The 26,565-nt window shown below is 32.6% G+C and overlaps 1 protein-coding gene and 1 long non-coding RNA gene across 2 annotated transcripts in view; one reads left to right on the forward strand and one right to left on the reverse strand.

Moving 5' to 3' along the window:
* Positions 1-11,054: 11,054 nt before the first annotated feature.
* The window catches only part of LOC111696296 (low-density lipoprotein receptor-related protein 4), a 35,431-nt gene continuing 19,920 nt past the window's right edge, over positions 11,055-26,565 (forward strand). Inside the window, exons 1-3 of the mRNA XM_023465864.1 lie at positions 11,055-11,343; positions 22,137-22,226; positions 26,265-26,473. Of these exons, the coding sequence (XP_023321632.1) occupies positions 11,269-11,343; positions 22,137-22,226; positions 26,265-26,473 (374 nt within the window). The 5' untranslated portion in view covers positions 11,055-11,268. The remainder of the gene's footprint in view (positions 11,344-22,136; positions 22,227-26,264; positions 26,474-26,565) is intronic.
* LOC111696283 (uncharacterized) lies at positions 13,355-14,316 on the reverse strand. Its single transcript, XR_002764039.1, has 3 exons — positions 14,192-14,316; positions 14,032-14,116; positions 13,355-13,401 (listed from the first exon to the last, which is right to left on the reverse strand). It is a non-coding gene; the product is annotated as an uncharacterized LOC111696283 (long non-coding RNA).

The following is a 26,565-nucleotide window of genomic DNA, read 5'->3' on the forward strand; positions in this document are numbered from 1 at the left end:
TTGTTATATATGTAAAATGTAAATATATATTTTTAAACCTCTAGATTTACTGTTATTCCGGAAATCCTTAAAAATTTCCATATTTTCTTGAATAAAATGATTAAATTAATTCAGGCAAAAACTCCATAAAATATGATCTTACACCTTACATCTTGAAACCTTTATCTGATAAATAATGTGACTGATATTGTCGTTTTTCAAGGTTTAAAGTATTTGACTTTATATTGTTTTCCTGAAGTAAAAATGCAAAAGTCACTTTTGTAGAGAGACCACAATTGAAAATAATCAGTTTTCAAAATTTTAAACATTAATATCTCTTCCAGTCTTCGTCTGACAACCTTTTTATGGATACCGTTGTATACGTAAATAGGGCATTGCAATCTTTGCAATAGGGGGTCATCAATAATTAAAATAAATAACATTTTCGATACATATGTTTTCTTTGATGTAAGGTACTTTCCCAAAGGCCTTTTCCCAAGCGGCAACTTCCCAAGGGCATTTTCCCAAGAGGCAACTTCCCAAGGGCATTTTCCCAAGAGGCAACTTCCCAAGGACATTTTCCCAAGAGGCAACTTCCCAAGGGCATTTTCCCAAGCGGCAACTTCCCAAGGGTATTTTCCCAAGAGGCAACTTCCCAAGGGCATTTTCCCAAGAGGCAACTTCCACTTGGAAAATTGTCATTTGGGAAAATGTACATTTGGGAAGTTGCCGCTTGGGAAATTGCACTTTTGGGAAGTTGCCACTTAGGAAATTTTCACTTGACATTGGAAAATGCCTTTGGGAAAGAACCTAACAATTTTTCTTTCCGGCTTATGAAGAAAATTTTTCTAATCATCAAATACCAAAAAAATATTTCGCGCACAGTTTTCTTTTGTCCAATAGGTTTCAGATTTTTTTTTTCATTGCAGTCATAGATATTGAGGGATACAGTTTCTGTTGAATAATTTAATAAGAGGGAAAAAAATATTTCCTCAATTTCAACTACATTGGCCGGCTCGGCGATTATATCAATACAATGAAGACGACTTATAATTCACAAAGATAAGCTGTTCATTGACAACTTCTCTTTGTTTAAGTGTTTATACTGGGATGAAAATCAACATAGACAGTATTCTTCATTGTATTGTTATATCAGGGGTAATTAGTTCCAAATGTTAGAAATGGGCCAAATGTTAGAGGTTGGGAACTAATATCTCCTGTATATACAACAAGCATAATAGAGAATAATCATGGAATGTTTTTGAAAAATACAAAAAATTAATTATCCTTTACCAAAGCTTAGAATTGTAATTAAACAACATTTAAATGCGACCATGAAAGAACGTACCACAGTGAGAACCAGAAAACAGTGAAATAGGAAGACGACATTAAGGCAATAATTAAGAATATTTAAAGTCATAACTTGAGTCTCAAAGCCGTCTTCCTATTCCAGAGTTGTATGTAATCACTGTATAAAACTATTTTTTTCTGTTATTTCTCGATTGGAGTAAACATGGTAATTTTAATTTTTTTACTTGATCTGTTGATGATATAAACCATGCATATAAATTGTTAAAAAGAAATGATTTATAACCATGATTAAGATATTTTCAAACTCTCGTAATACCAGCTTTTAAAGAATTTTCTATTTTTTATTAATGTTTATTTTATAATGTAGATTTTATTGCAATAAATGTCAATAATACGATAATCCAAAACGTCGAATTTCTACATATATACAGTTCAAATATAAAACAAAAATGTCCGAAAATACAGATTTTAAGAAAGAATTTTTAGATCCTTGTCAATAATCTCCACCGAGTACTTGAGTATCTTCTCCGACCCTGTGAGAAACCTCTTTACTCCGAGATCAGAGACCATAAGACAACTCTGTTCCTCCCTAATCCTTGATACTCCCTTCTCAATGCTCTCAGGTTTAGCTGTATAACTAATCCGTTCTCCTCCTCCTCCCTCTAAGGTCACTGTGTACAGAAATCTCCGGGTATCAACACTTTTACCTCCCAACCATACCCAGAAATAAAAATGTCCGTTCCCGTCGAAGTTATCAACCTTCCTGGAGATAACGAAGAAGAACGGGATGGTTTGGTACATAACAAACTGTGGTCCCCACCAACAGTTCTGATTGTCTGCTGTTGGGTGCATGTAGTTAGCTGTAGAAATCTGGGATCTGTAAATCATTTCCCCCGGAGCTATTCTCATCCCGGAGTACTCCAGGGTTAAGTTGTGACAGAGCTGGAGATGCTCCAGGACGTCCTTGAGGAGAAACTGAACCGGGCACGAGAGAATTGGACAGTGTCCTGTACTGAAATCACATTTAGATTCATGGTCTTCTTTGTCCTGCCAGGGAAGGAACTGCTGACACCCTGCTGGCTTGTTTTTACAGTTCACGGTCACTTGACGTGCCAACTTCTCAGCAGTAAACGGTCGGATGTTAGTGAAGGGTGAACGACATAGTGGGCATGTGTCCGACCGGTGATGACACATGTCGCAGGTCAGATGTCCATTTGTACATTGCCAGATCCTCGGAGGTCGACAGGTTTGATAGCAGACAGGACATTCAAGCAATTTTCTTGCAGTTTCAGCCAACTCCAGCGCTGCTGTAATCTCAGCATCACGGTTTGGGGTTACATTATCTTTCTCAGGGTCCACTTTCATACGGGAGCTAGGTTTAGCAAGCATTCCCAGTCCAATGGAAACCTGATATTCTGGACGATGATCAAGGGATGAAATACAGTTCCGGAGAAGGTTCTTATCTCTGGATGAAATCTCAGGAAACTTCTCCTCAAGCTTATCTACGGGTAAGAGCGCTAATAATGCTTTCGAGATAAACCCTCTGGAAACCACAAGATCAAGACAATCCTTTGACACTCCGTAGGATAAACAGAACACAGTTAGATCATTGATCAGATCCTTCCTCTCTCTTGGACCTGTAGTCCGTGGAACTAGCTGGCGATAGAATGATTGGGATCCTCCAGGAGAACAAATAAGATCAACTAAACCGGAGCTTGAGTCACAACTAACCCTGCTCATGGTTCAAGCTAAACTACTGAACGTTTGATAGGAGTTGAGCGGTCAAACAACTCCTACCGAGACTCGTGAGACGGTCACTCTACTAAAGCGTGTGAGCACGTAATAACCTACATCTATACGCCTCCCCCCCCCTTCTATAAACCCCTAGCTCAGATATTAATTGAATCGTGGAGGAGGGGTAGGGGTAGACGGGTGGAAGGGGGAGGGGGCTGAGGGGATGGTGGGATTGTTAATCTTTCAACAAATTGGAGTGTAGCTATCACAAAAGGGGTAAATCTATAAATCATTATTTTAAATAGGAATAAATTGTTCTATGCGAAACCCTATGATTTTGTTTTATTGTTAATTTGATCGGTGTATCGCTTAGAACCAATATAGATTTATATAATAATAATTATTTTAAATCAAGTTTTTTCTGAAGTAAGTCCTGTACATGCCTAAATGGTTTTCAGGCCCGAATGTAACTTGCCAACTGCAGGGGCGCAAACTGGAAGTCTAAAAGGGGGTAGAAAGTGAAAAATTTTCTAAAAAGAAATAAAATGTAAGGCCCACCCCACTGGAAAAATTCCTGAGTACGCCCCTAATTGAAAAAATTAAGAAATTATTCATTTTAATGTGTTGTATATCTGTCAGAAAAATGTAGAAATCAGCCAATTCAAAGCATGATCACCAGCAATCTTCTAACATGTATTTATTTTTTAATTTCAAACTTTTGATTTGAACAATATTTAATAATCTATTTCAATATTCTTAATGACTGTCAGGGGCGAAGAAATCTAGATGTCTGAAAATGCTAACAGTAGTCAAGGTACTAATGCAAGGAAAGTTAATTGTGGTCGCGTATAATCTGCGTACATATTGAAACCAATTCTATCTGGGCGGACTTTGTAAACAAGAATAGATGCATCAGTGTTCGTTTAGTATCCGAGGAGGTTAAAAGCATTTAATTTTGATAATTTTGAAAATTCACATATAGTTTCCTATGACCAGAATATTTCATAGATTTTGTTTTGTGAAAATGGATTCCATTTCAGGCTGTGACATTCGTCTTGTGTTTATTTTTCCGCCCAGAGACAGTACACTGCAGTACAAAAAATGCGTACACCTCTGAAATAACTTTCCTTGCATCAGGACCTTGACTCTAGTAATCTCTTAAAATACACATTTAGTAAAGATATTTTTTCAAACTATTGTTGACCACATCTTATTCTTATCTAATGAACCAAATTTTGCATTTAAATATGTATATGCCTAGGGCTACAAAAATGCACAGTTAGTTGGTGAAGTAAAACCAATACGTTGCGACTCAAGGTCGAGGCTAAGTTTTAGAGCTGCCTATATTTCAGTGATGCCGAACAGAACATACCAGGACTTACCTATCATGATTTCCCTTGCATTAGAACTGAAAAAAACATTTTAACAAAAACAAGAGAATGCAGTTGCATTGTGGAATGACAAACTAAAAAATATATTTCTGACAACCTTCTCTCAGACATTTAGAAAAAATGTTTTCCTGAGTTAAAAAAAGTAATTGCCTTGATATGAATCAATATTGGATCAGACATGATTGTTTGCAAAGGTGTACACCATCATCGTGATTTTTAAAAATATATACTGATATATACATGTTTAATAATTGATAATATATATCTTAATGAATATGGTATTTTTATAGTTACTAAGCTTACAGGACGCTTTTCTCATTTTCTCTTTGTACACAATGTAAAACAAAAAATTTCGCTGATTTTATATAAAAAACGTTCGTGTATTTTCAAAATTTTCAGAAATCGAATTTTGTTAGAGACAAATGTTTGAAAATTCGATCATCCATAAACCTTACCTGGGGTCCCAAAAGGTCCCACAAAAAACTTGAGCCCGATCGGTTCAGCCGTTTTGACCAAAAAGACAAACAAATTATATTCATATAAACGTAAATATCTTTCTTTTTTCGTTGTTCCGTGATTATTAAAACTTACAGTGAGACCCATTGTGGAATAGGAAGACGACATGTACATAATTTTATGTTTATTTGATGTCGTTGTAAAGAAAATAGTTTTACCAGAAAATCAATTAAAAATCAACCTATGGGTATAGTTGTATATATATATTAGTGTAACTCAAGGTAAAATGATATCATGTCAAAGAAGAGTTTTGAATGTCGTCTTATTTATAATGATTTTAAAATTAAATTTTCCCAAACTTTAGTTTATCTGAAAGATCTTAATTGTAAATCATTCAATATTTTTATGTGTTTGATATTTTGATATGAGGAATTAGTTGGCTGGAAAAATAATAATCTTTATAGTCTTTAGACTTTAATACGTCTCTTTGTTGTGGTTTTATTAAAGACGCTGCTAATTTAACAGTTCGGTCCTTGTCCTTGTCGACACAACATAATTTTATCTCTTTTTCTCCGAAAGTTTTAATATTTTTAAATCAAAGACTAAACCCTATTGAATTCAAATTTGAGAAACCGAATGCGTCTCTCCCATGCTTATATAGTTTAGAGCTGAAATCTTTAGAATGGGATATCCATAGGTTAATAAAAGAAATAACAGATAGAACACTAGATGTCGTCTTTTCAAAATTTGGATAAAACTCGTTCACAATAACCCTGAGGCAGAAGCCCAAAGGAGTTTCGTGCAGTCGGCGTAGGATTAAAAACAGAGAGAGCCTCTTCTATGCCGTCTGCACGTATCGAAAAGTTTTTATTTCTGTGAGTTTCTCTATACTGTTTCTTACAGAAAGAAATAAGCAAGTTGCTTTCGAAAATTTAAAAAAAAACAGTTGAAAGAAACAAAAACATCGATATCTAATATTTGATACTTGATCAAGCAAAGCTCTCAAGGGTACCATTGTAAATCAGGCGTTGACAACTTTGAATGGAGGGTCACTTGAAATTGCGCTTACAGTCCCTTTAAGTAAATGATTTGCAGACTGCATAATAAACGTACGCTTAGATGATTTGAATTGTTTCTGGGATAAATCTTTTCCTATTCATTCTCTAGACCCATTGTTTAAGACTATCAACCGATCTATTTATATAAAAAAAACAGTGGGCTCCAGTAAAAATGAAGAAAAAAGTTCAAAGACGATTTGAAATTAAGTCAATAATTTGTAAAGAAAGATATCAACGTCGTATCAATGGTCAATACGATGGTTCAAGATAAATTGTCTGCCTTCTTAGTATTTTAAGTGACCTTCCGGCTATTTATAATGTGGCATTTTTTTAATTGTTTAAATTTTAACCGTTACATATTTTAATCGTTACATATTTTAACCGTTACATATTTTAACCGTTACAAATTTTAACCGTTACATATTTTAACCGTTACATTTTTTACCGTCACAAATTTTAACCGTTACAAATTTTAACCATTACAAATTTTAACCGTTACATATTTTAGCCGTTACAAATTTTAACCTTTACATATTTTAATCATTACAAATTTTAACCGTTACATATTTTAACCGTTACATATTTTAACCGTTACATATTTTAACCGTTACATATTTTAACCGTTACATATTTTAACCGTTACAAATTTTAACCATTACATATTTTAACCGTTATAAATTTTAATCGTTACATATTTTAACCGTTACAAATTTTAACCATTACAAATTTAAACTGTTACAAATTTTAACCGTTACAAATTTTAACTGTTATATATTTTAACCGTTACAAATTTTAACTGTTACAAATTTTAACCGTTACATATTTTAACCATTACATATTTTAACCGTTTCATATTTTAACCGTTACAAATTTTAACCGTTACATATTTTAACCGTTACAAATTTTAACCGTTACATATTTTAATCGTTACAAATTTTAACCGTTACATATTTTAACTGTTACAAATTTTTAAACTCTTTATTTTGTTAAGGTACTGGTAATTTCAAGTGACTCTCCATGGTAAAGATGACATGTCCCGATTCACAACAGGACCTTTGAAACCATTCTCTGATCATTAATATGGAAGATAAATTGTCGTTTTTTCAAGGTTGTTTTATTCTGATGTTTTGCAGCAGTAGAAATACGCAAATCACTTTCTAGAGAAACCACAAATTGAAAAATCAGAGCTGGGAACTTTAGAATGGTGGATATCGAGATCAATGCTTGATCCACTCTTTTTCTTAATCTCGAGAATAACCTAATTTTGTACTTGTATCCTGAAATGTGCATAAAACTCAACCAATCAGAATCGTGTATATGAAGCCGAGAAATTTGAAATTTTGCGCGCCATTTAAGATTAATATGCAGAAACGGGAGGGACTTTCTAATTTTGAAAAAAAAAAACGGTTTTTGATTTTTCTCTACTATATCCAAAAAAGTTTGTATTAAGCAAGGAATTAAAAGTGTCCACATTGGATATTCGGATTAAGCATGGTCGGGATTAAAGTTATCCCATTCTACAGTTCCTAGCTCAATTAAGTCATGCATAATCAGACAAAGCTGTACGGGTACCGTTGGGAATCGTCCATTGCCATCTTTGCTTTAAGGGTTACTTAAAATGTTGCTCACCGTTCCTTTAAACGTTAAACACATGGTTCTTAAATTTTTATATTTTGTAGTTTCTGGAACAATCTAGAAGATGGATACGTGTCAGTTTAAATTAAGCAGAATGAATGCGGAGATACTGTGTTAACCTAGGGAAGACGTCAAAAATAAACTTTAGGAGTAAAGTTTCACATTTTTATAAAGGTTATTTTTAATCAGGAGTTAAAAAAATTTTTTTTTTTTTAAAAGAAATAAATATTTTTTTTAAGGGAAAAATGCATTTTAAAAACTGTGTCTGCATCCTTCATTATCCACTTGTTTTTCGGAAAAAATGTATTTTTATCTATTTGCAATTGTTTTGTTATATGTAACAAAAAACTTGAAAGAAAAATTAAATTTTTGTCATCGTTTTGCTGAAAACATTGTTTTATTTAACATGCTATATAAATATTAGAAGGCCGGACCTCAACATGTTAGAAGAATAATCTATAATTTGCTCATATATAGATATTTACATATATGTTAGCTATAGCTGGACAAATGGCAGGAGCAATCTGGCTGATCATAGGCAAACAATTTTTTTTTCAAAATTCCAATTTTTTCAAAGAGTTTTTTAAATTCTATATGGGCAATGCCGGGCACTTATGCTAGTTTTTAATTAATATGATTTGTATGATGAGTAAATATCTCACAAGCTAATTAAGCCTAAAAAGTCACACCAAAACATACGTAGAAAAAATGCTTAATGCGATGTGTAAATATTCATTATTTATTTGCCAATATTCACAAATAAACCAATTTTTTTAATACTTAATAATAATTAAGATTTGCATTTTTGTTTTTAGAATTACTTCACGTGGTATAGCGAGCTTTACTTTAATATATGATTAAAATGTATATGTGTACTTTATTTTTCACTTCAAGCATGTTATTTTTCTTTAAAATTTGATAGCGACTAATTCACTCTTTACGCTACCAAGTTTTAAAAAAATAACAAAGAATTAAAATTTTTTAGTTTCCCATGCTGAAAAGTTAATAAAATTTGTCTTTTTATTTTAAATTTCAATTTCTGAATTATCAACATTGATAGTACTTTAAACCCGTCCCTTTTTTGGTTTAGAAATTAAAAATCTTTATTCTTTTTAGCTTAATCTTCCAGCATTAAAGTTTATAGATCAACATTAACTGAACATAAACATGCATCAGACTAATATGTCTATATTAATGGGAGGGGGGAGGAGGGGAAGGAGGAGGAGGTGCGGACGAGAAGGACAAGGAGGAGAAAGAGGAGAAGGAGAAGGAGGAGAAGGAGGAGAAGGAGAAGGACGAGGAGGAAGACGAGGAGACAGGGGCCAGTGGAAGGAGGGGGAGAAGGAGAAGGAAGGTGCTGACTAGGAGGACCACAAGGAGGAGGGCAAAGAGAAGGTCGCAGAGGAACAAGAGGGATGGAGGAGGTTAAGTGCATGTCTAGATTATAAATAAAAACGTAACAAGCCTCCATTAAATTTTCCTTTTTTAGGAAACAGCTTTAAATATAATAATTGATAAAGGGTGCCAAGAATTTCGAAATCATGCATCATGATTGATTCTTACCTTTTTAAAAAAAATTGTTAATTAGGATATTAAAATCTCTCCAGTCTAGGATTGCTTCATTTATCTACTTTACTTATCTTTAAGAAATCACTGTGTATGAATTCAGAATATTAAAACTTATTTGAGTCATGCTTAAACACTCATGCAAAACTTTGTGCGAACTTTACACTTAAAAACAACATTGCAAATTTGATATTGCAGACTTATCAACGATCATATGAATCACACTGCAAACAGATTAAAATAATTTTACCAACTTAAATGCTTGGTGCTGTAGAAACCGACCTACAGAGGAATCCTATCCAAAGAGTTTTACACATTCTTATCATGTATCTTTCATTGAAATAAAAATTATTTATATAATTCATAAGGTAGTAACTGGCGGGAGTGATATTTTTGTAGGATGGCGTGTATTACAAAAGAAATAGAACACTTTTTCAGAGACGGATAATTTGTAATTATCAAAAGAAAAGCATTTTCATTTGTATATTTTGACTTATAATTCCTTGGCTTTAATTATGATTCATTTATGAAATATTTAAAAACAAAAATAAAATTTTGGATTGAACAAAAATATTTGAATGAAAGGGAGGGTTTATTAGATAAAAAGATGGACTCTTTCGGTAGTTATACACGCGCTTAATGTCAACAAACACATGAAGTGCAAAACAGCTGAAAGTATGGATGAAAAACGTTATTTAATAATTTAAAAAAAAACTAATTATAAAAACGTATCCACCCCCAAAACAGGAGTTTTGAATGTCGAATTTGCGCTCAAACTCAACTCCCTTACATAGCCGGTCACTCCCTTTAAGGTAAAAAGATGGTCGGCGAATTGAAAACACTGTGCAAAACAGTTGAAAGAATGGGTGAAAAAGTCATAAAATTTTAGAACTTTCCACCTTTAAAAATATTCTTTTCCAATAAAATGGCATCTTATCAAGCTAAAACTGACAACCAGGAGTCCGACAAGGCTAAACTATTTTTACCTCAGGGCTTCAACAATTGGCCAATAAAACCTGAAATTATATTTTTCTCTCCTGCTGCAGATCAATTCAAATCTTTATTGAATTCATTCTTAATTTTCCATCCAGCATTATTTCAACCACTGTCCTCAATCAGAATTTTGCCAATTACTCTTTTAAAATTGTAACAAGAGACAAGCACTTTGCAGCTTTGGCAGGGGCGGTTAATGATATTTTCCAGGGGGGGGGGGAATAATTGAATAATTTGTTATCCTACCTGGCAAAAAAAAAAAAATTTAATCAATTCCTAAAAATCAAAATGAAAGGGCTAGAAGATGCCTGCTCTCTCTTTCTTGCGCTATTAATTTTTCCAGGGGGGGACGTCCCCGCTTTCCCCCCATAAGCCGAGGCTTTGAAACCTTCACATCCAGGGCTACAAAAACACATAAAAGGTCAGTCAAAAGGGTTTAGGCGTGGAAACAATTTCTAGTTGTCCAAGTCGCATAAGTTAGTAAAGATTTCTTTGCAAGAAGTTCATTATTAATTTTAATTTAATTAATTAAATTTAATTATTGCATTTTCAATATCTTGTGTACTAGGAAAGGAACAAAATTAGATCGAATTAAAGGAGGTGAGAAATTGACACAAACTCAAATGTTCTAATTCCTATATCTTATTAAACCTAATAGTGTTGCCGTTGGATAATATAAACTTTGACTATTTGATATAACACAATTCAAAGTTTGAAATAAAAGGTCTGCGACATGAAGCTGCAAAGATGTAGGGATTAAATAATTTGAGCTTGTGGCAAGAACTCAGTTCCTTTAAACCTATTCTGCCTAAAATGAATGACTTGACTAATAGATAGATGGATAAATGGATAGATAGATAATTAGTTAGATAGAACAGACATTTTTCTCGGTTTTATCATTCCCTGCTTTCTTTATGCAAACATAGTTTCTAAGACTATGAGAAGTGAGACCCATCCCTCCGTCCGTAGTTGTAGTAACTAACTACTCAGTCGGGTTCAAACCTTGATCAGGGTTAGGTGTTCAATTATCTCTCATCCTGATACAGGAGACTAGTGAACAGTGATATAGGAGGTTAGAAAGGGGCTACACAAGTCTAGGAGGTTGACGAGGGGGTAACCAGGGGAGCTGAGTGTTGAGGAACACTATGGGGGGTTTCAGTAGAAAAAATACTTTTCTAATCTTCCTCATCCTAATACTAGTCTCACACGTTTTAGCTCAGGTTAGAAAAATAATTATTTGAGAGCATTTTGTATTATGTTTGTTGTCTTGTTGATTTTTTTTTTTACAAAATTCCTCTTTAATTTGATCTTTTTTATTTTATTTTGTGAACAACCATATCATAGCTTTTATCAAGTACAAATAATTTGGGTCATCCTGTACAGTATTATGTACATGATCTTAGAATGTACATGTGCAAGGATATTAATGATCAAAGTATCCATAATAAACTGGAAACTAAATATCCTTTTACCCTGTACTTGAATATTCTGAAACAGTACATATTGTACAGTGTCCAGTACATTTATATTCTGAAATTAACTGTGCAGTGTACATGAATATTCTGAAACCAACTGCACAATATACATAAATATTCCGAAACCAACTTTACATTGTTCATTAATATTCTGAAACCAACTGTACAATGTAAGGTACATATATGTTATAACACCAACTGTGCAATGTACGTAAATATTCTAAAACCAACTGTACAGTGTACAATGTACATGGATATTCTGAAACCAACTGTACAATGTACATGTATATTCTGAAACCAACTGTACAATTCACATAAATATTCTGAAACCCACTGTACATATATGTTATAAAACCAACTGCACATTGTACATTAATATTCTGAAACCAACTGTACAATGTAAGGTACATATATGTTATAACACCAACTGTACAATGTACGTAAATATTCTAAAACCAACTGTACAGTGTACAATGTAAATAAATATTCTGAAACCAACTGTACAATGTACATGTATATTCTGAAACCTACTGTAAATATATGTTATAAAACCAACTGTACATTGTACATAAATATTCTAAAACCAAATAAACAGTGTACATAAATATTCCAAAACTTACTGTACAATGTACATAAATATTATAAAACAAACTGTGTGCAGTGTACATGAATATTCTGAAACCAATTGTACAATGTACATGAATATTCTAAAATTGACTGTGTACATGTATCTTCATATTTCAATTAAATCTGTAGATATTACCCATAGATTTATTAAAATAACAGATAGGACATTAGATTTCAAGATTTGGATGAAACTTGTTCACAATAACCCTGAGGCAGAAGCCCAGAGGAGTTTCGCGCAGTTGGCGTAGAACAGGTTCTCTCTGTCTTGAAATTTAGTTTCATCCAAATCTTGAAAAGACGACATCTAGTGTCCTATCTGTTATTTTAATTAATCTATGATATTACCGCTGGCCAGGGTGTGTTCTAATAAACTTCTTCTTCTAATAGATTAATTATTATATACAACTATTACTAATGTCTAAACTAAGATTTTAAACGTATTTCTATTTCACGAGAAACTAATTAGAGCTAAATATTTACTCTGCTAGCGGAAAAGAATAAAACCTTCAGGTCGTAACTTTATACGTTTAAACCATATCAAAAACGCTAAGTCGATTATCCACCCTCCCCCCCGCCCCTCCCCCCAATCGGATAGAAATAAATTGGTTTAAAATAGTCTCTATTCTATGTTGCTTCTTTTTGCTCGAATTTTAAAGAGTTAATCTTGTCAAATCAAAATTTTCGACGTCTGTAAACACTTCACATCATTTTTCGAGATGAGTGAACTAACAACGGGGTTTCTAGTTCCTATATCTTTGCAACCTGATGAAGTGAACCTTTTATTTATATCAAACTTAGATTTTTTGATCTAACAGAATTCAAAGAAAATCAGAGTTTGTGACAAAGACTCAATTCATTCAACCAAACTCAGTTCTGTTTATATTTGTCATAAAATCCATTAAACAAATAGAAATGAGCAGTCATACTTGAAATTTTTAAACTAATATCTCATTGAGAAATGCCATTTTTTCTAATTTTAAAAACTGAAAATATTTAAAAAATTGCAATTTTTGACGCAGAGAAGTATTAGCTGATCACATAATAATTCAAGGTTAAAAGGAGAATATGCCTAATTTATAAATTAACAAAGATGAACTTACCATTACGGTTTTAGAACTTACTTAGTTTGTCTTCTTTCAGAGTCAGGTTTCAGTCTATTTACTCACTTAACCAAAACTGATTAAAAACGTTTAGGATTAAAAATTTGTATGGGTTTTACGCTCATGAGCATAAGACGCTTTTAACAATTTTCTCCTTCTATATACGCAACAGTTAAAAGTAAAATTAGTAACGATCGATATCGAATTCAATTTGATATCAGACTATATACACCTTTTTCATTTTTTGCAATACTTCCTTTAATGTTTAAATGAAGCAATTTTTGTAGGATCCAATCATTCTTGTTTTTTTGTTCGTTTCAACTTCGCATGTACTTTTTAGACCAAATTCAAATTTTCGTGTATTGCTTTTAATCCAGTATTTAGATTCATTTATTATTGCTAAAAGATTAACAAAAATGTGTTCATGAATGTGCTAAGAGAAGAACATGTCGGCGTGAACAAAACAAAGTAATTATGTTAATCTTATTGTTTAATTATGGACAGAGCAATAAAGGATAATATGATTTTAAATATGTCAAAATCGGAGAAACATGCAGTAAATTTTACCCTACATTTTGTAGAAATAAGTAAATATTAAAAGATGCCATGAAAATATTCCTAATCCAGGCGTTTTTGAAATTTTGAAAGATTGTCTAAAATCTTCCAAGTCAATTTTTTTCATATAAAAAAAATGTTTTTAAAGTACTTTTTGCAATGTATCACAAGGTGCCCAGCAGAGTAGATAAAGAACGGGTTGAAGAAACAGTTTATTTCATCAGGATGTTTATATACTGAAATACAATACAAAATGATTATAAATGATTACAATTAAGCGAAATATAGATATTTATAGTTAAATTGTCTACCTACGATGCTCAGGGTACTAATAGAAGCTGATTCTTAGCAAGTCTTGTGAACACTATCATACTGTAGATACAAAGTGTACCTAAACTGTTGGTATCCTACAATCTGAACCAGGTTTGATTTCCAAGAGAAATATCAGTAAACATTACATAATAAAGAGGGGGAGGGGCGTACTGCAAACTACAGCGCAGTACACAAACACCTATCTATCCATCATTGCAAAAAGTGATATTATCACGAAGCACGTTCACAAACACAATTCATAGTTACAGAATTTTTTTTTAATAAAATGTTTATCAATTTATCTTTAAATAAACATAAACGGAAAACCTGGCAGTTTCTTTTGGAGACGTGGGAGGGGGGGGGGGTAAAACAATTTAATTCTACAAATAACGTTGATAGAATTAAAAGCCTGACCATTTTCTTTCTTGAGTTTTCTTGAGTGTGGAAATTGAACCTGATCTAAAACAACAATAGACATATTTACATTGCTTATGCAGAGAATATAATAATAAAAGGGGGTTGCTGTTTACAATATTTCAAGGATGTGAATTTGAAATATAAAGAGCTAAATCGTCATGAGTTGAACTGAAAACTTATTCAAAAATAATCTTTCGGAATTTTCATTCTTTTCTTGAGTTCTTTTTAAGTGCGTCTTAAAAATTGACATTGATATGAATTCGAGTAATTGTCTCAAAACCAGGATATGTTCTGAAAACGCGACATGAGCTGAAATCCGGTAATTGTTTCAAAATAGGGATATGTTCGAAAATGAAATCAAGAATCATCAAAAACTGATTCTCACATCTTATTATTAGTTTAGGATTGACACTTATTGTTTCTATATATAGTTTTAGTCAAGGATTTAATGCAAGGAAAGTTATTTCAGATGTGTACACATCTTTTGTATCTGGGCGGTAATATAAACACAAGACGGATGTCGAAGCCTGACATGGGATCCATCTTTCACATAAATAATCAATGAAATATTCTGGTCATAGGAACCTATTTTGTGAATTATCAAAATTATCAAAATTCAATGCTTTTAACCTCCTCGGATACTAAACGAACACTGAGGCATCTATTCTTGTTTATAAATTCCGCCCAGAGAAACAGGTTTCAATATGTGCGCAGAGTATACGCAACTGTAATTAACTTTCCTTATATTACACTCTTGGTTTTAGCCATTTTTTTTATGAATATATGGTGTAATTTTTGTTCTACTCGTCTTGGATTTAAAGAAATGTACTCTTGAAAAAGATAACTTTGCAGATTTGGCCCATTTTTAACACTCAGTGTTAGAAATGGGCCAAGTGTTAGTTTTGGAACTAATATCCCCTGTGTTTGAATTCAATTTCGTTTCACTGCATATTTCAATAATCTGTTAACTTATAACTATCTTTTTTACTCTTTCATTGAAAACGCATATGCCAACACTAAATGTAAACGATCTCCAATCTCCATGAAATAAGCCATCTCCATGACAGAAGCTATCTCCATGACACAAGCTATCTCCATGACACAAGCTATCTCCATGACACAAGATTTTGATATGAGGAATTAGTTGGCTGGAAAAATAATAATCTTTATAGTCTTTAGACTTTAATACGTCTCTTTGTTGTGGTTTTATTAAAGACGCTAGAGAACAGTTTAGGTCCTTGTCCTCGCAAGAGTTGTGACATAATTTTATCTCTTTTTCTCCAAAAGTTTAAAGATTTTTAAATCATAAACTAAACCGAATGCGTCTCTCCCATGGTTATATAGTCCAGAGCTGAAATCTTTACAATGGAATATCCATAGATTAATAAAAATAACAGATATAACACTAGATGTCGTGTTTTCTAAATTTGGATGTAACTCGTTTACAATAACTGTTTCTTATAGACAAGAAATGCGCAAGTCACTTTCACAGAGAAACCGCAAATTAAAATAAACAGTTGAGAGAAACAAAAACATCGATATCTAATATTTGATACTTGATCAAGCAAAGCTCTCAAGGGTACCGTTGTAAATCAGGCGTTGACAACTTTGTATGGAGGCTCACTTAAAATTACGCATACAGTCCCTTAAGGCAATGGTTTGCAGACTGCATAATAAACGTACGCTTAGATGATTTGAATTGTTTCTGGGATAGATCTTCTCCTATTCATTCTCTAGACCCATTGTTTACGTCTATCAACCGATCTATTTATATAACAAACAGTGGGTTCCAGTAAAAATGAAGAAAAAGTTCAAAGACGATTTTAAATTAAGTCAATAATTTATAAAGAAAAACATCAACGTCGTATCAATTTGGTCAATACGATGGTTCAAGATAAATTGTCTGCCTTTTTAGATTTTTTTTAAATACAGAGATAAAGTTGATAATTGTACATTCCGGCTTTTTATAATTGGCATTTTTTTAATTGTTTGTTTCCATTCATACATTTAAGCGCTGCATACTTTGAACGGACGTATTCAAACGCTAAATACTTGAAATGCTTCACAATTAAACGCAACACCTACACATTTCACATGTTACATATTTAAAACGTTACAAACTTCAACCGTTTCACGTATATTTTAAACGCCACATATTTGAAATTATGTAGATTTAAACGCTGCACATTTTAAATGTTATATCTGTTAACCGCAGCACATTTCACACGTTACATATTTTAACCGTTACAAATTTTAACCGTTACATATTTTAACCGTTACAAATTTTTAAACTCTTTATTTTTAAAGGGACGGGTAATTTCAAGTGACTCTCCATGGTAAAGATGACATGTCCCGATTCACAACAGGACCTTTGATACAATTCTCTGATCAATAATATGAAAGATAAATTGTCGTTTTTTCTAGGTTCAATGGTGTCTTATTCTGATGATTACTATAGGTTTTTCAGCAGTAGAAATGTACGCAAATCACTTTGTAGAGAAACCACAAATTGAATAATCAGAGCGTGGATTAAGCAAGAAATTAAATAAATTCGGATTAAGCAGTCGGGATGGAAGGTATCCCAGCTCAGATTTCAAAATTATAAAAATGATATCTATTAACTAAGTCATACAGACAAAGCTGTACGGGTACCGTTGTGAATCGGCCATAGCCATCTTTGCTTGAAGGGTCACTGAAAATGTTACTTACCGTTCCTTTAAACGTTACACATGGTTCTTGAATTTTTATATTTTGTAGTTTCTGGAACAATCTAGAAGATGGATACGTGTCAGTTTAAATTAAGCAGAATGAATGCGGAGATACTGGGTTAACCTAGGGAAGACGTCAAAAATAAACTTTCGGAGTAAAGTTTCGCATTTTTATAAAGGTTATTTTCAACCATGAGATAAAATATTTTTTTTTTAAAATAAATAAATATTTTTTTAGGGAAAAATGCATTTTAAAAACTGTGTCTGCATCCTTCATTATCCACTTGTTTTTCGAAAAAAATGTATTTTTAACTATTTGCAATTGTTTTGTTATATGTAACAAAAAACTTGAAAGAAAAATAAAATTTTTGTCATCGTTTTGCTGAAAACATTGTTTTATTTAACATGCTATATAAATTTTAGAAGGCCGGACCTCAACGTGTTAGAAGAATAATCTATAATTTGCTCATAATAGATATTTACATACATGTTAGCTATAGCTGGGCAAATGGCTTCACTGCACCCCACAGTACCCCAAAGTACCCCGCAGTACCCAACAGTACCCTGCAGATATGGGGATTACAAATTGGCGATGTTGCCATCCCTCCCTCCATTAAGTGATAAGCTGATTAGTATTAAAATAGCTTTAAATAAAAATAATGGAAAACTATAAAGAAAATATGCTTAGAAGTGCTTCAGACTCTGCATATATATTTTTATTAAAAATTCTGTTGGTTTCTGTACCCCCTACCCCCAGTATACCCCACTAAAGCCCAGTACTTTGCAGTACATTGTAGTACCCTGTACCCTGAAGTACTCTGTATTCCCTGTTACAATCACTTTCCATTAACAGATTTGTGAATTACAAATTGGTGTTTTTGCCATTCCTCCCTCCAATGAATCATCAGCTGTTTAGTTTTATACCATATAAACATAATCTCTATTATACTGTTTTACACAAATGAAAATTATGCAAAACTAGGGCAACCCAGAAAAGCTTCTATATAAGTTCTAAATATTTTTGTTCAAAATAATAATTCTGTTTGGTTTGGCAACTTTTTTCTGCAGAATCTTTCCTACTAAGGAACCTTCTTATCATCTGACACAACCGACAATAAACATTTACACCCCCGCATACACCGTAGTCATACACGCACTACAATACACGCTCAAAATGTTATTTTTATTTTTAAATTATATTTTCGCACGATTTTTCGCGTCTTGCATTTGTTTTTGTAGACTCCAAGGACTCTTGAAGTTGAATATGACAGAACTTGTAATAAAATAGACGTCACTTTAATAAAGAATAAGAATGAAGCATTATTGTCTACTCTCTACACCTATTAAGTTGTCTACTGTATAATCTATTAAGTTGTCTAGTGTTATCACCTATCTATTTAATATTATTTCCTAAAACTATTTGTCTAATGTCTAATGTCTACACCTATCTAGTTGTCTAATGTCTACACCTATCTAGTTGTCTAATGTTCACGCCTATCCAGTTGTCTAATGTTCACGCCTATCTAGTTGTCTAATATCTGCATCTATCTAGATGTTTAATGTCTACACCTATCCAGTTGTCTAATGTTCACGCCTATCTAGTTGTCTAATGTCTGCATCTATCTAGATGTTTAATGTCTACACCTATCTAGTTGTCTAATGTTCACGCCTATCTAGTTGTCTAATGCCTGCATCTATCTAGATGTTTAATGTCTACACCTATCTAGTTGTCTAATGTCTACACCTATCTAGTTGTCTAATGTCTACATCTAGATAATTTTATTTCCTAAAACTAGTTGTCTACTGTCTAAACCTATCTAGATATGATTATTTCCTAAACTAGTTGTCTAATGTCAAATGTCTAATGTCTAAACCTATCTAGATAATATTATTTCCTAAAACTAGTTGTCTAATGTCTAATGTCTATTGTCTAAACCTATCTAGATAATATTATTTCCTAAACTAGTTGTCTCATGTCTAATGTCTATTGTCTAAACCTATCTAGATAATATTATTTCCTAAACTAGTTGTCTCATGTCTAATGTCAATTGTCTAAACCTATCTAGATAATATTATTTCCTAAACTAGTTGTCTAATGTCTAATGTCTAATGTCTAATGTCTACACCTATCTAGATAATATTATTTCCTAAAACTAGTTGTCTAATGTCTAATGTCTATTGTCTAAACCTATCTATATAATATTATTTCCTAAACTAGTTGTCTCATGTCTAATGTCTATTGTCTAAACCTATCTAGATAATATTATTTCCTAAAACTAGTTGTCTAATGTCTAATGTCTATTGTCTAAACCTATCTATATAATATTATTTCCTAAACTAGTTGTCTAATGTCTAATGTCTATTGACTAAACCTATCTAGATATGATTATTTCCTAAACTAGTTGTCTAATGTCTAATGTCTAATGTCTAATGTCTATACCTATCTATATAATATTATTTCCTAAGACTAGTTGTCTAATGTTTAATGTCTACACCTCTATAGATGAAAGTCATCCCCCTGTGTGAGTGTGTTCATTGACGAAGGCCTTAAAACAAATATTTAAAATGAGAAACCTGAACCCTGCCAGTCTATTAGTCTAGTCGGATAAAGGCAATTATCAAAAAATATATTTTTACAATATATTCAGGCGTTTCGGTTTTTGAGCAAAAGTAAACCTTATAAATCATATAAAAGTCCACCTAAGATTTGTAAGCTTTGATAACAAATTAAAGGGAGTGAGCTTTTGCCACTAACTCTGATTTTCTTATATCTTTACAGCCCGATGTCGTAGAGCTTTCATATTTCAAACTATAGAGTCTGTTAGGTCAAATGCATTAGGTTGCATAGATATAGGGATTGGAAAATTTGAGTTTGTGATAAAAACGTAAAGTTGCCAATTTAAAGATAATTTTTAGAACGTTCAAATCGCAGCGCTCGGGTAACAAATATAACGTATCTGGATTGTATTCCCGCCCTTATAACACGATTTGTTATAGAATTTGGCAAAATTATTAACAATGGGGAGGACAAATTTTTGCAAGAAATAATATTAATGAAAACAAACTTGATTAAATTATCAATATATTTGGAAATACAACGGGCAACTCAGGGCATTTCAGATTGTAACATTTATCAAAATCTTCGTCGGAAAGTCAAAAATACTTTGAGACACCTATTAAACTGTAATTTGCATGGCATTAGAACAGGTTTGTGCAAATTTTATTGAATTAAGATAAAATTAGGAATGAGCTGACTTTTCAAAAAATATATTCACGACGCTTGGCGTAGGTGAATGGGACATTCTGCATAAAATTGATTTGCAATCATTGTTGTCTCATGCAAAAATGAAGTGCAAAGGTTAACTAGCGAGTTTTGCAATGCATTAACTCGTGTTGGATATCTCTGCCATCTCAACATGATCTTGGTTATGGGCAGGGAAGGCGAAAAAATCGGGAAAAAATATTGCTTAAATGTTTAAAAATTACAACCTCAATTTTGCGATAAATTTGCGAGTTTTTGTTGCAGTTCATGGATTAATATTTGGCAAATGTGAGGGAGAAAATTGTTAACTCAATTAGTCCCCACCCACTATTTAAAACTTTTTGCCTAAATTCCTAGATAGATAAGTTTTCCTGACGTTCTGCATTTTCCCAAAGAGAAAGTGTTCAAACGGCCATTTTCCAAATGAAAAATTTCCCATAATTTTCCTAATAAAACTTAAATTGGTACTAACGATTAGAGAACATACTCTGATGCATAAATAACATTTTTAAATACAATAAAATACTAAAACTAACTCTTAAAATGCAAAAATATATTAAAAATTTGCTCATTACAAAAAAAATTGAAATTGTAACTTAATTTGGGAAGTGTGCTGGAAAACATGCAAAAATTAATGAATTAATAATTTCAAAATATTTGGCTTATAGCAAATTGGTATCAAAGATTACAACTTGTTCTAATGCATGATTATGCATATTTTTAAAATATTTGTAGAAAGCAAGTTGTGGTATCAAAGATTACATCTTGCTCTGATGCATTTTTATGCACACATTTTTAAAATATTTGGCTTTAAGCAAGTTGGTATTATAGATTACAACTTGCTGTTGTGTAAAAATGCATTATAGATTAAGGTTTAAACATTTGTTATTTTGAAAAAAAGTATGTGACGATATTTCTTTCAAAAAGTTAACAAATTACAAAAAGATCGAATTTGTTGCAAAATTTTCCATCATGCGTCTTTGTACCTGAACACATAACTAAAATGTTGGAAATTCACTATTTAAAGACAATTTAAAAGTTGTCTTTTAAAAACAATGTACATTTTGTATTGTGCATTGTGCTGTTTCAATTTTGCATTGTGCTGTTTCAATTTTGCATTGTGCTGTTTCAATTTTGCATTGTGCTGTTTCAATTTTGCATTGTGCTATTACACAATTTTGCATTGTGCTATTACACAATTTTGCATTGTGCTATTACACAATTTTGCATTGTGCTATTACACAATTTTGCATTGTGCTATTACACAATTTTGCATTGTGCTATTACACAATTTTGCATTGTGCTATTACAGTTGTGCATGATGCTATTAGAATTGTGTATTTGTACTGTAAGAATAAATGGAATGTCTAGATTCAGTGCAATTTATTGTATTGCAGTTCTGAGAAAAGCTCTAAATGAAAAACCATTTCTCCTACAATTATATTACATTTATAAACTCCCTGATGATAAAAATACTTAACTTCACACTGAATCTAAACATGCTAAAATTGCTTTTTCGCGGATTTTCGTAGATTTTAACAAAATGTTTAATTTCAGAATAGATTTGCGATTGAGCAACGAGCTTCAGAGGGGAGTGGTGCTCTAGATTATTATGATGACCTGGAGAATGTTTATGAAGATCTAGAGGTAGGAAATATCAAATAGTTAAACTTATTTTCTTCTTAATTTTCATTTTTAAACTCAGCTTTTATCTCAAACTACTCCCAAACTACTCCTTCTACAAATACTCTTTCCCAAACTATTTAGAGCTTTCATATTTCAAACTATAGAGTCTGTTAGGTCAAATGCATTAGGTTGCATAGATATAGGGATTGGAAAATTTGAGTTTGTGATAAAAAAATACTCTTTCCCAAACTATTTCGTTTCATACTAGCCCTTCTCCAAATACTCCTTATCAAACTACTCCTTCTCAAACTACTCCTTCTCAAACTACTTCTTCTCAAACTACTCCTTCTCAAACTACTCCTGCTCAAACTTCTCCTTCTCAAACTACTCCTTCTCAAACTACTCCTTCTCAAACTACTCCTGCTAAAACTACTCCTTCTCAAACTACTCCTTCTCAAACTACTCCTTCTCCAATTTCTCCTTCTCCAACTACTCCTTCTCAAACTACTCCTTCTCAAACTACTCCTTCTCAATCCTTCTCCAATTTCTCCTTCTCCAACTACTCCTTTTCGATCGATTCTTTTTTAAACGAACTCTATAACACAGATTTTTCTCAAACTACTCCTTCTCCGACTACTCCATCTCAAACAACTCCTTCTCAAACTACTCCTTCTCAAATTACTCCTTCTTAAACTTCTCCTTCACAACTACTCCTTCTCAAACTACTACTTCTTCAACTACTCCTTCTTAATTTTGCAATTTTGCAATTTTGCAAAACTCTCCGCCCTGTATAATAACCATCAAAATTTGCATAAATCTGAGTAAGATCATGGTATATATGGATGCAGGGTGGGGTGTTTTCATCGGGAATGAAATTGAATGGAGTTTACTGCAAATTAGACAAACCTTACTCAGCCGCTTAACCTCATTAAAGTTTAGGTGTGGAAAGTGTTGTACTTCTGTTCTTTATGTAGCAGAGACAATAAATTGATAAAACTGGATTTTGTGTTATAATTGCAAATTGCATTTGCAGTTTTGTTTGGTAATAAAACAACATGTAGGATCTCAAAAACTAAAAATCCCTGAAAATAGTAATGCGAAAATGTCTGTGAGAAGTTGTCATTTGGGTAAATACCTGTTGGAAATTGTCTTTTGGGAAAATGTCTTTAGGAAATTGTCATTTGGTAGTATGTCCTGTGGAAATTGTCATTGAGGAAAATGTCGGTGCAATACTGTCATTTTGGTAAATACTTGTGGGAAATTGTCATTTGACATTGAACCAGCTTCCACATTCTATGAATCAATTAAAATATCTTTAGGTAGATATCCTGACCGTATAACAGAACTAAAGCTCATGTTTTAAAATATCTTTAGGTAGATATCCTGGCAGTATAACGGAACTAAAGCTCCGATATAAAGTTTATGTTGTTGAGGATATCTATTTTAGTCGATGTTTCTAATCTAACATAAAGTACTTTACGCTAATTTTACCTTTACGCATTTCCGTACGCTCTTCAGTGGACAATGCGTTTGTTTACAATGTACATTCAACTAAAGTATCGGGTGTAGCATCCTTGATCTGCGTGAGAATTTGTTGGAGGGAACTGATATGAATATATAAAGATCTAGGATCATAGAGAGTAGAATATATATTAGAGGGGAATTTACTAGAAAAAAGTGTAAAACGGCCATTTTGTTGTACTGTTTCCATACTGCAGGTGTACTTCACATATTTATGCTATATAACCTTTTGGGCCCTGGAATATCATTTTATAAAAAACCAAATTATGAAATAGGCTGGTTTCATAATAGACCAATGATCATATCACATAGACTCTATGCCTTTCACTTTAACAAACGATGATTTTTCGTTATAGCTGTAAATCAAATGATGTTTTTTATTCACCTAATTCATTATAAAGTTTATTTAACAGTTTAAAAAATTCGAAATTGAAATGGATAGTCTATAGGGAACATACTGTATTAATGTACTCTACTGCATATAATTTGTGAACATTTACATAATTTGTACACTTTGAACTACCTTTCAGGCTGAAAGGGACTGAACAAATTCATACCGAGGGATTGTCTAAATTCCACTCTAATATATATTCTATTCTCTATGTCTAGGATTGATAACATCTAATTTACACAGTTCACCTCTCACGATTATGAATTTTTTATTAGATACATCACACTCGCTTCTTCATTTTCTGATTTATTGTACTTTCTCAGTCATTGTCTAATTTTTACTTTTTAGATCATTGTCTAATTTCTGGTAACTTTTGAGATCATTTGTCTAATTTCTGGTAACTTTTTTTAGTAAATTGTCTAAATTCTGGTATTTTTTTCAGAGCATTGTCTATTTTCTGGTAACTTTTTCCGATCATTTTCTCATTTGTATTAACGTTTTGAGATCATAGTCTCAATTTCGTGACGTTTTAGTCTCATTGTCGTATTTTAAGCAATTTTTAGACCTTTAAGAACTTTTTAAAGAATTTTTGAAACTGTTAGGATCAATTTCTTATTTAAAGTACTTTCAGGTATCATTTCCTGATTTTAGATCTTTTGACTTTTCACTTTTAACATTTAGATTTTCTTATCTCTAGAACTTTCTTCGGATCCTTTTATTATTTTTTAACGTCATTTTTTTCAATGCTTTTTGGGCTTATTGTATGCTTTATAACACTTTCAATGTCTGATTTTTGGTTTTTTTTTTGGGGGGTTCATTGTCTTATTTTCTACAATTTGGGATCTTTTATGGTTTCAAAAAAAGTTCAGAACAAAATCTGATTTCCAAATAGTTTATATAATTTTCAACTAATTTAATCAGTTGATCCTGCATTCTTCAGAAAAGACATTATGTTGACAATGCAAGTAGTTTATTCTTTGCTGGACAGGATTTATATGACAGGTTACATACACCCTCTCCATACTAGAGGTTTATCACTGGAGTTTTATAAACCATGGACTCCGTCTAAACTCTAAACTACTAGATATATCAAACCTTACTCAGTATTTTTACCAAACCACACACAGTTAAGATATATCATGTATACCACTAAACAACACACAGTTTAGATATATCATATATATCACCAAACAACACAGAGTTTAGATATTTCATGTATTACATCAAACTGCACACAGTTTAGATACATATACAACCTAACCACAGTTTAGATATGTAAATACTATATAGTACCTACCAAACCAAAATTTCTCCTCTTCCCATCCAGGCATATCTACTGCATATCCCCACTCTTATCATACATTCAAACCTTTGCCCATCCCTTTTTCCATTCATTCTCCTTCTCTGTATCTAACCAAACCTTCTCCAACCCTCCTCCTCCTCTGTATCTGACCAAACCTTCTCCAACCCTCCTCCTCCTCTGTATCTAACCAAACCTTCTCCAACCCTCCTCCTCCTCTGTATCTAACCAAACCTTCTCCTCCTCTCCTCCTCTGTATTCAACCCAATCCTTCTCCTCCTCCATTTCTAACGCAACTTTTCTCCAACCCTTCTTTTCTTTTGTATCTAACCCAACCTTATTCAACCCTTCTCCTCCACTTTATCTAACGCAACCTTCTCAGACAGAATTTATGTTCTGTATCTAACCCAACCTTTTCCGACCCTTCTGCTTCACTTTATTTAACGCAACCTTCTCCAACACTTCTTTTCTTACGTATTTAACCCAACCTTATCCGAACCTTCTCCTTCACTTTATCTAACGCAACCTTCACAGACACTTCTTTTCTTATGTATTTAACCCAACCTTATCCGACCATTCTCCTCCTCTCGATCCAACCCAACCCTTCTCAATCCCTTTTCTTCCTCTGTATCCAACCCAACCTTTTTAGCCCCTTCTCTTCCTTTCTATTTGACCCAATCTGCTCAAACCCTTCTCTTCCTCTGTATCCAACTTTCTATATTCCTTTTCATCCTTCCAGAGTATTATCGTCCTCAAGTTTTCTTATCAAGGACTTAAACCCATTATCCGTTCTGTACTTTATCTCAACCTTTCAACTCATTTCTTACAAAAACATACAATATTTCAGGAAGGAGATGAAGGAGAAGGAAGTGGAGTATCTTTAAGTAACTCCGTGATTCTAAGATTTTATCTGTATCTCTCCCGGGACTGGGAGAGTAGTTTCAGTGATCATATGTCAACTCAGTACCTGGAGATAGCCAACAATGCAACGGAAACCATCCAGAACCTTTACTCCGGGGTACCAGGAGCACAGTTTATTACACTGGCAGATATTAAGTAAGTCAGAGTTTGAGTTTCATCCAATAATAAAATTTTTGAAGGGATGAACTAGGGTTAAGTTGTATCATACCTCCTTAGAATCGTAACTT

This window comes from Eurytemora carolleeae, unplaced genomic scaffold (genome assembly GCF_000591075.1).
Source record: "Eurytemora carolleeae unplaced genomic scaffold, Eaff_2.0 scaffold229, whole genome shotgun sequence".
Taxonomy (NCBI): domain Eukaryota; kingdom Metazoa; phylum Arthropoda; class Copepoda; order Calanoida; family Temoridae; genus Eurytemora; species Eurytemora carolleeae.